This window comes from Myotis daubentonii, chromosome 5 (genome assembly GCF_963259705.1).
Source record: "Myotis daubentonii chromosome 5, mMyoDau2.1, whole genome shotgun sequence".
NCBI lineage: Eukaryota > Metazoa > Chordata > Mammalia > Chiroptera > Vespertilionidae > Myotis > Myotis daubentonii.
The window spans coordinates 41,571,440-41,582,463 of NC_081844.1; the positions used below are offsets into that span (position 1 = coordinate 41,571,440).

Consider the following 11,024-nt stretch of genomic DNA (forward strand, 5'->3'; position numbering starts at 1 on the left):
ATTGTTGTTTTGATTTGCATCTCTGGGATGATTAGTGACTTTGAGCATGTTTTCATATGTCTGTTGGCTTTCTGAATGTCCTCTTTTAAAAGGTGTCTATTTAGGTCCTTTGCCCATTTTTTGATTGGATTGTTTATCTTCCTTTTGTTAAGTTGTATGAGTTCCCTATAAATTTTGGAGATTAGGCCCTTATCAGATATGACATTGGCAAATATGTTTTCCCACGCAGTGGGTTTTCTCGTTGTTTTGTTGATGTTTTCTTTTGCTGTGCAGAAGCTTTTTATTTTGATGTAGTCCCATTTGTTCATTTTCTCTTTAGTTTCAAGTGCCCTAGGAGCTGTATCAGTGAAGAAATTGCTTCAGCATATGTCTGAGATTTTGTTACCTTTGGCTTCTTCTAGAATTTTTATGGTTTCCTGTCGTCACGTACTCAACATCAAATACTGACAATGGATAAACAACAGGGGAAAGACTCTCCAGCAAGGATCTTCCAGAACTCATAGCATCACTCTGGTCAAACACAATTAACGAGAATAGTCAAGTGAACAAACGCTAAGGGAGTTTAAGATTTTTTTTTAGTTTCACGGCATAACTGAAAAAATAACCAACCAACCTTCTCTTCCACCTAAATAAAAGTGAATCGGGGAGCTTCTAAATCTTGTGAAGCAGCTTCCAAAGGTAGGAGGGAAGGGAGAAGACACAACTGTTGAAAAAACAATGCACAATGTCAAGGACTCTTAACAAATTCCCAAAGACTCTACATATATCACTAAGAACCACATTATTAGAAATATAAATGCATAGAGATATAAACTATTTGGTATTAAAAAACAGACTTTGCTATATAAACATATAGTATGTCACTTTTATCTCTTTATGAGAGTAACAGTATTAATATCTCCAATTGGCCCTTTAGCCTAGAATTCCTAAACACACACCCATGGTCAAGGTCGACACGATTTAATCCCTGTGGAACCCAGGAGCCCCTACAGCTGCCATTTTGGGAAGGATCAAAATTCAGCACCTAGCAGACCCCACCCACCCTCAATGCTATGTGTTCGTGTGTCTCCAGGAACATTAACTGCACTTTGTGTAAGTCCACAGGCAAGTCTGAATACTAAGATCTAGCTAGAAAACGTAGCAGCAAAGACAACATAAAAGTGGGATTGTTAGAAAAGCTAAAGAAAGATTTTTTAAATGCTTTCAAGTCAAAATTAAGGTGTCTGTTACGTCCCACCAGCTTTGAAGAACAGTGCATATTGCGCTGTTTTGTGGGGGGTCTTGGGCGGAGGGGTGGGGAGGGAAGAATCTATAATAAGCATGTTCCTTTGAGAAAACTACCATGGTAAAATTTTTGAAGCCATTAAGTTACTTTAAATGTGGGACATTGTTCAAGGGTAGAATATAGATTGGTTAGGATGTGTTCACAGCTGATGCATCTCCAAAAATTTCTTCATGAAGGCTGCCAGCTCCTGAGCATCTTCGATCGTGACGGCATTGTACAGAGAGGCCCGGATGCCTCCCACAGACCTGTGCCCTTTCAAGAAGATCATATTGAGCTCAAGGGATTTATCGAGAAATCTTTTTTCTAAAGCATCATCTCCTTTGGCGTTGCCAATGCGGAATGGAATATTCATCTTGCTTCTATTCTGGGGCTCCACTGGACACACATAAAATCCTTCAGAATTATCAATGATATCATAAATCATCCGCGATTTGATGGAGCTGAGCTTCTCCATGGCTGCTGCACCGCCGTTGTTCTTAATCCACTCCAGGACCAAGCCCATGACATAGATGCTGAAGCAGGGAGGAGTGTTGTACAAGGAGTTGTTTCCGGCTTGCACTTTGTACTCCAGGACCGAGGGGCACTCCCTGAGGGCGAACCCCAGCAGGTCATCGCGGATGATCACCACCATGACCGCCGCAGAGCCAACGTTCTTCTGCGCACCTGCAAAAATCACCCCAAACTTGGAAACGTCCACTGGCCTGGATAGGAAGTTTGAGGACATGTCGCAGACCAGCACTGCTCCCTTGACGTCGGGGACAAAGTCAAACTCCACGCCATGCACAGTCTCATTGGCGCAGTAATACACGTAAGAGGCTTCCGGGTTGAGGGTCCAAGTGCTTGGGTCTACGATTTTTGTGTAACTCCCAAGTTTAGGGTGGACGATGTTCACAGTCCCAAACTTTTTGGCTTCTTCTGCAGCTTTAGCTGACCAAGCTCCTATCACCACGTAGTCGGCACATCTGCCTGCTTTCAGTCCAATCAGGTTTAAGGGGACAGCACTGAACTGGCCAGACCCACCTCCTTGCACAAAAATCACCTTGTAGTTGTCTGGAACAGCTAGCAATTCCCGCACAAGATTCTCTGTGTTGTTAAGGATCTTAGCGAAATCTGCTGACCTGTGGCTCATTTCAAGAACACTAATCCCAACGCCTTTGTAGTCTAATAATTCTTTTTGTATCTCTAACAGTGCCGAGCGCGGCAGCTTGGCGGGTCCTGGCCCTAAATTGACCACTTGTCTCGGGGCATCCATGGTGCTGCGGCACGTGTGGCGAGTCAGCAGAAGAGCGGTTTTGACTTTTATGGCTTGATAGAAAGTAATGCTATTTACCAAGGTAAAAATGTCTGGGGAAATGGCAGTTAAAGGACTATTTAAGAAAATTGAACTAGATAATTTTGATATATATTAGATTAAGGGGAATTTCCAAATAAGCAATGAAATATACTAGAACTGGAGTACAAGAGCAAGGTCAGAACTACAGATAAGAATTTGGAAGTCGTAACAAATTGAGATGAAATTAAAAGTCCCATGACTGTATGAGATTACTTAGCTAGAAGTAACTTCTAAATATGATTGAGAAACATAAAATAGCAAATTCCTGTATACATTGCTTCAGATTTAACTGGGTGAGCCGAGTATTAGGAGTACATGCCTGGTTTAAATAGGAACAAATGGAGAAGTAGCCAATATTAGAGGGTAAAACTTTGCAAGCACAAATCCCCTCTAATTTAGCATGTTTCCTATTAATTCTTTTTATATTTTATGTCCACATTTTCTATCAAATCTTTTTATATACTACTGATAGCATTTCGATATCTGTGTGTTAGTTTCAATACCAGGCCATGTTAGGGTCTAGTTCTACCGACTCTCTCATCATTTAACAAATCACCATTTTTTTCTTGCTTTTTTATGTCTTGAAATTTCTGTTTGAATTCTGGAGATAGTCTTGCAAGAAAAATAGAGATTGAGGAAAATAAAAATAAAAAATTTATCTTTATTGATTATGGTATTACATATGTGTCCTCATCCCCCCATTGCTCCCCCACCCCCCACTCATGCCCTCACCCCCCTGGTGTCTGTGTCTGTTGGTTAGGCTTATATGCATGCATACAAGTCCTTTGGTTGATCTCTGCCCCATACCCCCAAACTCCCTTCTCTCTGAGGTTTGACAGTCTGATTGATGCTTCTCTGTCTCTGAATCTGTTTTTTGTTCATTATTTTATGTTGTTCATTATATTCCATAAATGAGTGAGATCATGTGATATTTTATCTTTCTCTGACTGGCTTATTTCACTTATCATAATGCTCTCCAGTTCCATCCATGCTGTTGCAAATGGTAAGAATTCTTTCTTTTTCACTGCAGCCTGGTATTCCATTGTGTCGATGTACCACCGTTTTTTAATCCACTCATCTGCTGATGAGCACTTAGGCTGCTTCCAAATCTTATCTATGTTAAATTGTGCTGCTATGAACATAGGGGTTCATATGTCCTTCCTGATTGGTGTTTCTAGTTTCTTGGGATATATTCCTAGAAGTGGGATCACTGGATCAAATGGGAGTTCTATTTTTAGTTTTTTGAGGAAACTCCATACTGTCTTCCATAGTGGCTGCACCAGTCTGCATTCCCACCAGCAGTGCACGAGTGTTCCTTTTTCTCCACATCCTCTCCAGCACTTGTCGTTTGTTGATTTGTTGATGATAGCCAATCTGACAGGTGTGAGATGGTACCTCATTGTTGTTTTGATTTGCATCTCTGGGATGATTAGTGACTTTGAGCATGTTTTCATATGTCTGTTGGCTTTCTGAATGTCCTCTTTTAAAAGGTGTCTATTTAGGTCCTTTGCCCATTTTTTGATTGGATTGTTTATCTTCCTTTTGTTAAGTTGTATGAGTTCCCTATAAATTTTGGAGATTAGGCCCTTATCAGATATGACATTGGCAAATATGTTTTCCCACGCAGTGGGTTTTCTCGTTGTTTTGTTGATGTTTTCTTTTGCTGTGCAGAAGCTTTTTATTTTGATGTAGTCCCATTTGTTCATTTTCTCTTTAGTTTCAAGTGCCCTAGGAGCTGTATCAGTGAAGAAATTGCTTCAGCATATGTCTGAGATTTTGTTACCTTTGGCTTCTTCTAGAATTTTTATGGTTTCCTGTCGTCACGTACTCAACATCAAATACTGACAATGGATAAACAACAGGGGAAAGACTCTCCAGCAAGGATCTTCCAGAACTCATAGCATCACTCTGGTCAAACACAATTAACGAGAATAGTCAAGTGAACAAACGCTAAGGGAGTTTAAGATTTTTTTTTTAGTTTCACGGCATAACTGAAAAAATAACCAACCAACCTTCTCTTCCACCTAAATAAAAGTGAATCGGGGAGCTTCTAAATCTTGTGAAGCAGCTTCCAAAGGTAGGAGGGAAGGGAGAAGACACAACTGTTGAAAAAACAATGCACAATGTCAAGGACTCTTAACAAATTCCCAAAGACTCTACATATATCACTAAGAACCACATTATTAGAAATATAAATGCATAGAGATATAAACTATTTGGTATTAAAAAACAGACTTTGCTATATAAACATATAGTATGTCACTTTTATCTCTTTATGAGAGTAACAGTATTAATATCTCCAATTGGCCCTTTAGCCTAGAATTCCTAAACACACACCCATGGTCAAGGTCGACACGATTTAATCCCTGTGGAACCCAGGAGCCCCTACAGCTGCCATTTTGGGAAGGATCAAAATTCAGCACCTAGCAGACCCCACCCACCCTCAATGCTATGTGTTCGTGTGTCTCCAGGAACATTAACTGCACTTTGTGTAAGTCCACAGGCAAGTCTGAATACTAAGATCTAGCTAGAAAACGTAGCAGCAAAGACAACATAAAAGTGGGATTGTTAGAAAAGCTAAAGAAAGATTTTTTAAATGCTTTCAAGTCAAAATTAAGGTGTCTGTTACGTCCCACCAGCTTTGAAGAACAGTGCATATTGCGCTGTTTTGTGGGGGGTCTTGGGCGGAGGGGTGGGGAGGGAAGAATCTATAATAAGCATGTTCCTTTGAGAAAACTACCATGGTAAAATTTTTGAAGCCATTAAGTTACTTTAAATGTGGGACATTGTTCAAGGGTAGAATATAGATTGGTTAGGATGTGTTCACAGCTGATGCATCTCCAAAAATTTCTTCATGAAGGCTGCCAGCTCCTGAGCATCTTCGATCGTGACGGCATTGTACAGAGAGGCCCGGATGCCTCCCACAGACCTGTGCCCTTTCAAGAAGATCATATTGAGCTCAAGGGATTTATCGAGAAATCTTTTTTCTAAAGCATCATCTCCTTTGGCGTTGCCAATGCGGAATGGAATATTCATCTTGCTTCTATTCTGGGGCTCCACTGGACACACATAAAATCCTTCAGAATTATCAATGATATCATAAATCATCCGCGATTTGATGGAGCTGAGCTTCTCCATGGCTGCTGCACCGCCGTTGTTCTTAATCCACTCCAGGACCAAGCCCATGACATAGATGCTGAAGCAGGGAGGAGTGTTGTACAAGGAGTTGTTTCCGGCTTGCACTTTGTACTCCAGGACCGAGGGGCACTCCCTGAGGGCGAACCCCAGCAGGTCATCGCGGATGATCACCACCATGACCGCCGCAGAGCCAACGTTCTTCTGCGCACCTGCAAAAATCACCCCAAACTTGGAAACGTCCACTGGCCTGGATAGGAAGTTTGAGGACATGTCGCAGACCAGCACTGCTCCCTTGACGTCGGGGACAAAGTCAAACTCCACGCCATGCACAGTCTCATTGGCGCAGTAATACACGTAAGAGGCTTCCGGGTTGAGGGTCCAAGTGCTTGGGTCTACGATTTTTGTGTAACTCCCAAGTTTAGGGTGGACGATGTTCACAGTCCCAAACTTTTTGGCTTCTTCTGCAGCTTTAGCTGACCAAGCTCCTATCACCACGTAGTCGGCACATCTGCCTGCTTTCAGTCCAATCAGGTTTAAGGGGACAGCACTGAACTGGCCAGACCCACCTCCTTGCACAAAAATCACCTTGTAGTTGTCTGGAACAGCTAGCAATTCCCGCACAAGATTCTCTGTGTTGTTAAGGATCTTAGCGAAATCTGCTGACCTGTGGCTCATTTCAAGAACACTAATCCCAACGCCTTTGTAGTCTAATAATTCTTTTTGTATCTCTAACAGTGCCGAGCGCGGCAGCTTGGCGGGTCCTGGCCCTAAATTGACCACTTGTCTCGGGGCATCCATGGTGCTGCGGCACGTGTGGCGAGTCAGCAGAAGAGCGGTTTTGACTTTTATGGCTTGATAGAAAGTAATGCTATTTACCAAGGTAAAAATGTCTGGGGAAATGGCAGTTAAAGGACTATTTAAGAAAATTGAACTAGATAATTTTGATATATATTAGATTAAGGGGAATTTCCAAATAAGCAATGAAATATACTAGAACTGGAGTACAAGAGCAAGGTCAGAACTACAGATAAGAATTTGGAAGTCGTAACAAATTGAGATGAAATTAAAAGTCCCATGACTGTATGAGATTACTTAGCTAGAAGTAACTTCTAAATATGATTGAGAAACATAAAATAGCAAATTCCTGTATACATTGCTTCAGATTTAACTGGGTGAGCCGAGTATTAGGAGTACATGCCTGGTTTAAATAGGAACAAATGGAGAAGTAGCCAATATTAGAGGGTAAAACTTTGCAAGCACAAATCCCCTCTAATTTAGCATGTTTCCTATTAATTCTTTTTATATTTTATGTCCACATTTTCTATCAAATCTTTTTATATACTACTGATAGCATTTCGATATCTGTGTGTTAGTTTCAATACCAGGCCATGTTAGGGTCTAGTTCTACCGACTCTCTCATCATTTAACAAATCACCATTTTTTTCTTGCTTTTTTATGTCTTGAAATTTCTGTTTGAATTCTGGAGATAGTCTTGCAAGAAAAATAGAGATTGAGGAAAATAAAAATAAAAAATTTATCTTTATTGATTATGGTATTACATATGTGTCCTCATCCCCCCATTGCTCCCCCACCCCCCACTCATGCCCTCACCCCCCTGGTGTCTGTGTCTGTTGGTTAGGCTTATATGCATGCATACAAGTCCTTTGGTTGATCTCTGCCCCATACCCCCAAACTCCCTTCTCTCTGAGGTTTGACAGTCTGATTGATGCTTCTCTGTCTCTGAATCTGTTTTTTGTTCATTATTTTATGTTGTTCATTATATTCCATAAATGAGTGAGATCATGTGATATTTTATCTTTCTCTGACTGGCTTATTTCACTTATCATAATGCTCTCCAGTTCCATCCATGCTGTTGCAAATGGTAAGAATTCTTTCTTTTTCACTGCAGCCTGGTATTCCATTGTGTCGATGTACCACCGTTTTTTAATCCACTCATCTGCTGATGAGCACTTAGGCTGCTTCCAAATCTTATCTATGTTAAATTGTGCTGCTATGAACATAGGGGTTCATATGTCCTTCCTGATTGGTGTTTCTAGTTTCTTGGGATATATTCCTAGAAGTGGGATCACTGGATCAAATGGGAGTTCTATTTTTAGTTTTTTGAGGAAACTCCATACTGTCTTCCATAGTGGCTGCACCAGTCTGCATTCCCACCAGCAGTGCACGAGTGTTCCTTTTTCTCCACATCCTCTCCAGCACTTGTCGTTTGTTGATTTGTTGATGATAGCCAATCTGACAGGTGTGAGATGGTACCTCATTGTTGTTTTGATTTGCATCTCTGGGATGATTAGTGACTTTGAGCATGTTTTCATATGTCTGTTGGCTTTCTGAATGTCCTCTTTTAAAAGGTGTCTATTTAGGTCCTTTGCCCATTTTTTGATTGGATTGTTTATCTTCCTTTTGTTAAGTTGTATGAGTTCCCTATAAATTTTGGAGATTAGGCCCTTATCAGATATGACATTGGCAAATATGTTTTCCCACGCAGTGGGTTTTCTCGTTGTTTTGTTGATGTTTTCTTTTGCTGTGCAGAAGCTTTTTATTTTGATGTAGTCCCATTTGTTCATTTTCTCTTTAGTTTCAAGTGCCCTAGGAGCTGTATCAGTGAAGAAATTGCTTCAGCATATGTCTGAGATTTTGTTACCTTTGGCTTCTTCTAGAATTTTTATGGTTTCCTGTCGTCACGTACTCAACATCAAATACTGACAATGGATAAACAACAGGGGAAAGACTCTCCAGCAAGGATCTTCCAGAACTCATAGCATCACTCTGGTCAAACACAATTAACGAGAATAGTCAAGTGAACAAACGCTAAGGGAGTTTAAGATTTTTTTTTAGTTTCACGGCATAACTGAAAAAATAACCAACCAACCTTCTCTTCCACCTAAATAAAAGTGAATCGGGGAGCTTCTAAATCTTGTGAAGCAGCTTCCAAAGGTAGGAGGGAAGGGAGAAGACACAACTGTTGAAAAAACAATGCACAATGTCAAGGACTCTTAACAAATTCCCAAAGACTCTACATATATCACTAAGAACCACATTATTAGAAATATAAATGCATAGAGATATAAACTATTTGGTATTAAAAAACAGACTTTGCTATATAAACATATAGTATGTCACTTTTATCTCTTTATGAGAGTAACAGTATTAATATCTCCAATTGGCCCTTTAGCCTAGAATTCCTAAACACACACCCATGGTCAAGGTCGACACGATTTAATCCCTGTGGAACCCAGGAGCCCCTACAGCTGCCATTTTGGGAAGGATCAAAATTCAGCACCTAGCAGACCCCACCCACCCTCAATGCTATGTGTTCGTGTGTCTCCAGGAACATTAACTGCACTTTGTGTAAGTCCACAGGCAAGTCTGAATACTAAGATCTAGCTAGAAAACGTAGCAGCAAAGACAACATAAAAGTGGGATTGTTAGAAAAGCTAAAGAAAGATTTTTTAAATGCTTTCAAGTCAAAATTAAGGTGTCTGTTACGTCCCACCAGCTTTGAAGAACAGTGCATATTGCGCTGTTTTGTGGGGGGTCTTGGGCGGAGGGGTGGGGAGGGAAGAATCTATAATAAGCATGTTCCTTTGAGAAAACTACCATGGTAAAATTTTTGAAGCCATTAAGTTACTTTAAATGTGGGACATTGTTCAAGGGTAGAATATAGATTGGTTAGGATGTGTTCACAGCTGATGCATCTCCAAAAATTTCTTCATGAAGGCTGCCAGCTCCTGAGCATCTTCGATCGTGACGGCATTGTACAGAGAGGCCCGGATGCCTCCCACAGACCTGTGCCCTTTCAAGAAGATCATATTGAGCTCAAGGGATTTATCGAGAAATCTTTTTTCTAAAGCATCATCTCCTTTGGCGTTGCCAATGCGGAATGGAATATTCATCTTGCTTCTATTCTGGGGCTCCACTGGACACACATAAAATCCTTCAGAATTATCAATGATATCATAAATCATCCGCGATTTGATGGAGCTGAGCTTCTCCATGGCTGCTGCACCGCCGTTGTTCTTAATCCACTCCAGGACCAAGCCCATGACATAGATGCTGAAGCAGGGAGGAGTGTTGTACAAGGAGTTGTTTCCGGCTTGCACTTTGTACTCCAGGACCGAGGGGCACTCCCTGAGGGCGAACCCCAGCAGGTCATCGCGGATGATCACCACCATGACCGCCGCAGAGCCAACGTTCTTCTGCGCACCTGCAAAAATCACCCCAAACTTGGAAACGTCCACTGGCCTGGATAGGAAGTTTGAGGACATGTCGCAGACCAGCACTGCTCCCTTGACGTCGGGGACAAAGTCAAACTCCACGCCATGCACAGTCTCATTGGCGCAGTAATACACGTAAGAGGCTTCCGGGTTGAGGGTCCAAGTGCTTGGGTCTACGATTTTTGTGTAACTCCCAAGTTTAGGGTGGACGATGTTCACAGTCCCAAACTTTTTGGCTTCTTCTGCAGCTTTAGCTGACCAAGCTCCTATCACCACGTAGTCGGCACATCTGCCTGCTTTCAGTCCAATCAGGTTTAAGGGGACAGCACTGAACTGGCCAGACCCACCTCCTTGCACAAAAATCACCTTGTAGTTGTCTGGAACAGCTAGCAATTCCCGCACAAGATTCTCTGTGTTGTTAAGGATCTTAGCGAAATCTGCTGACCTGTGGCTCATTTCAAGAACACTAATCCCAACGCCTTTGTAGTCTAATAATTCTTTTTGTATCTCTAACAGTGCCGAGCGCGGCAGCTTGGCGGGTCCTGGCCCTAAATTGACCACTTGTCTCGGGGCATCCATGGTGCTGCGGCACGTGTGGCGAGTCAGCAGAAGAGCGGTTTTGACTTTTATGGCTTGATAGAAAGTAATGCTATTTACCAAGGTAAAAATGTCTGGGGAAATGGCAGTTAAAGGACTATTTAAGAAAATTGAACTAGATAATTTTGATATATATTAGATTAAGGGGAATTTCCAAATAAGCAATGAAATATACTAGAACTGGAGTACAAGAGCAAGGTCAGAACTACAGATAAGAATTTGGAAGTCGTAACAAATTGAGATGAAATTAAAAGTCCCATGACTGTATGAGATTACTTAGCTAGAAGTAACTTCTAAATATGATTGAGAAACATAAAATAGCAAATTCCTGTATACATTGCTTCAGATTTAACTGGGTGAGCCGAGTATTAGGAGTACATGCCTGGTTTAAATAGGAACAAATGGAGAAGTAGCCAATATTAGAGGGTAAAACTTT

General features: G+C 41.3%; 3 protein-coding genes across 6 annotated transcripts; all 3 read right to left on the bottom strand.

The window, feature by feature from the left end:
• Positions 1–426: 426 nt before the first annotated feature.
• On the bottom strand, positions 427–2,566 carry LOC132235381 (phosphoserine aminotransferase-like). Of its 2 annotated transcripts, XR_009453007.1 has the most exons (2): positions 1,373–2,566; positions 427–703 (listed from the first exon to the last, which is right to left on the bottom strand). XR_009453007.1 is itself a non-coding variant. In XM_059697638.1 (1 exon), exon 1 carries the CDS (start codon positions 2,535–2,537, stop codon positions 1,425–1,427), a length of 1,113 nt encoding a protein of 370 aa, XP_059553621.1. In that variant the 5' UTR covers positions 2,538–2,566; the 3' UTR covers positions 1,282–1,424. The 2 variants fall into 2 exon arrangements, 1 of the variants encoding a protein (XP_059553621.1); XM_059697638.1 differs by lacking the exon at positions 427–703 and having other exon boundaries at positions 1,282–2,566.
• Positions 2,567–4,442: 1,876 nt separating this feature from the next.
• LOC132235382 (phosphoserine aminotransferase-like) lies at positions 4,443–6,583 on the bottom strand. Of its 2 annotated transcripts, XR_009453008.1 has the most exons (2): positions 5,390–6,583; positions 4,443–4,720 (listed from the first exon to the last, which is right to left on the bottom strand). XR_009453008.1 is itself a non-coding variant. In XM_059697640.1 (1 exon), the coding sequence occupies exon 1, from the start codon at positions 6,552–6,554 to the stop codon at positions 5,442–5,444; it is 1,113 nt and encodes a 370-aa protein (XP_059553623.1). In that variant the 5' UTR covers positions 6,555–6,583; the 3' UTR covers positions 5,299–5,441. The 2 variants fall into 2 exon arrangements, 1 of the variants encoding a protein (XP_059553623.1); XM_059697640.1 differs by lacking the exon at positions 4,443–4,720 and having other exon boundaries at positions 5,299–6,583.
• A 1,876-nt stretch (positions 6,584–8,459) lies between these two features.
• LOC132235383 (phosphoserine aminotransferase-like) lies at positions 8,460–10,599 on the bottom strand. Of its 2 annotated transcripts, XR_009453009.1 has the most exons (2): positions 9,406–10,599; positions 8,460–8,736 (listed from the first exon to the last, which is right to left on the bottom strand). XR_009453009.1 is itself a non-coding variant. In XM_059697641.1 (1 exon), the coding sequence occupies exon 1, from the start codon at positions 10,568–10,570 to the stop codon at positions 9,458–9,460; it is 1,113 nt and encodes a 370-aa protein (XP_059553624.1). In that variant the 5' UTR covers positions 10,571–10,599; the 3' UTR covers positions 9,315–9,457. The 2 variants fall into 2 exon arrangements, 1 of the variants encoding a protein (XP_059553624.1); XM_059697641.1 differs by lacking the exon at positions 8,460–8,736 and having other exon boundaries at positions 9,315–10,599.
• Positions 10,600–11,024: the final 425 nt, after the last annotated feature.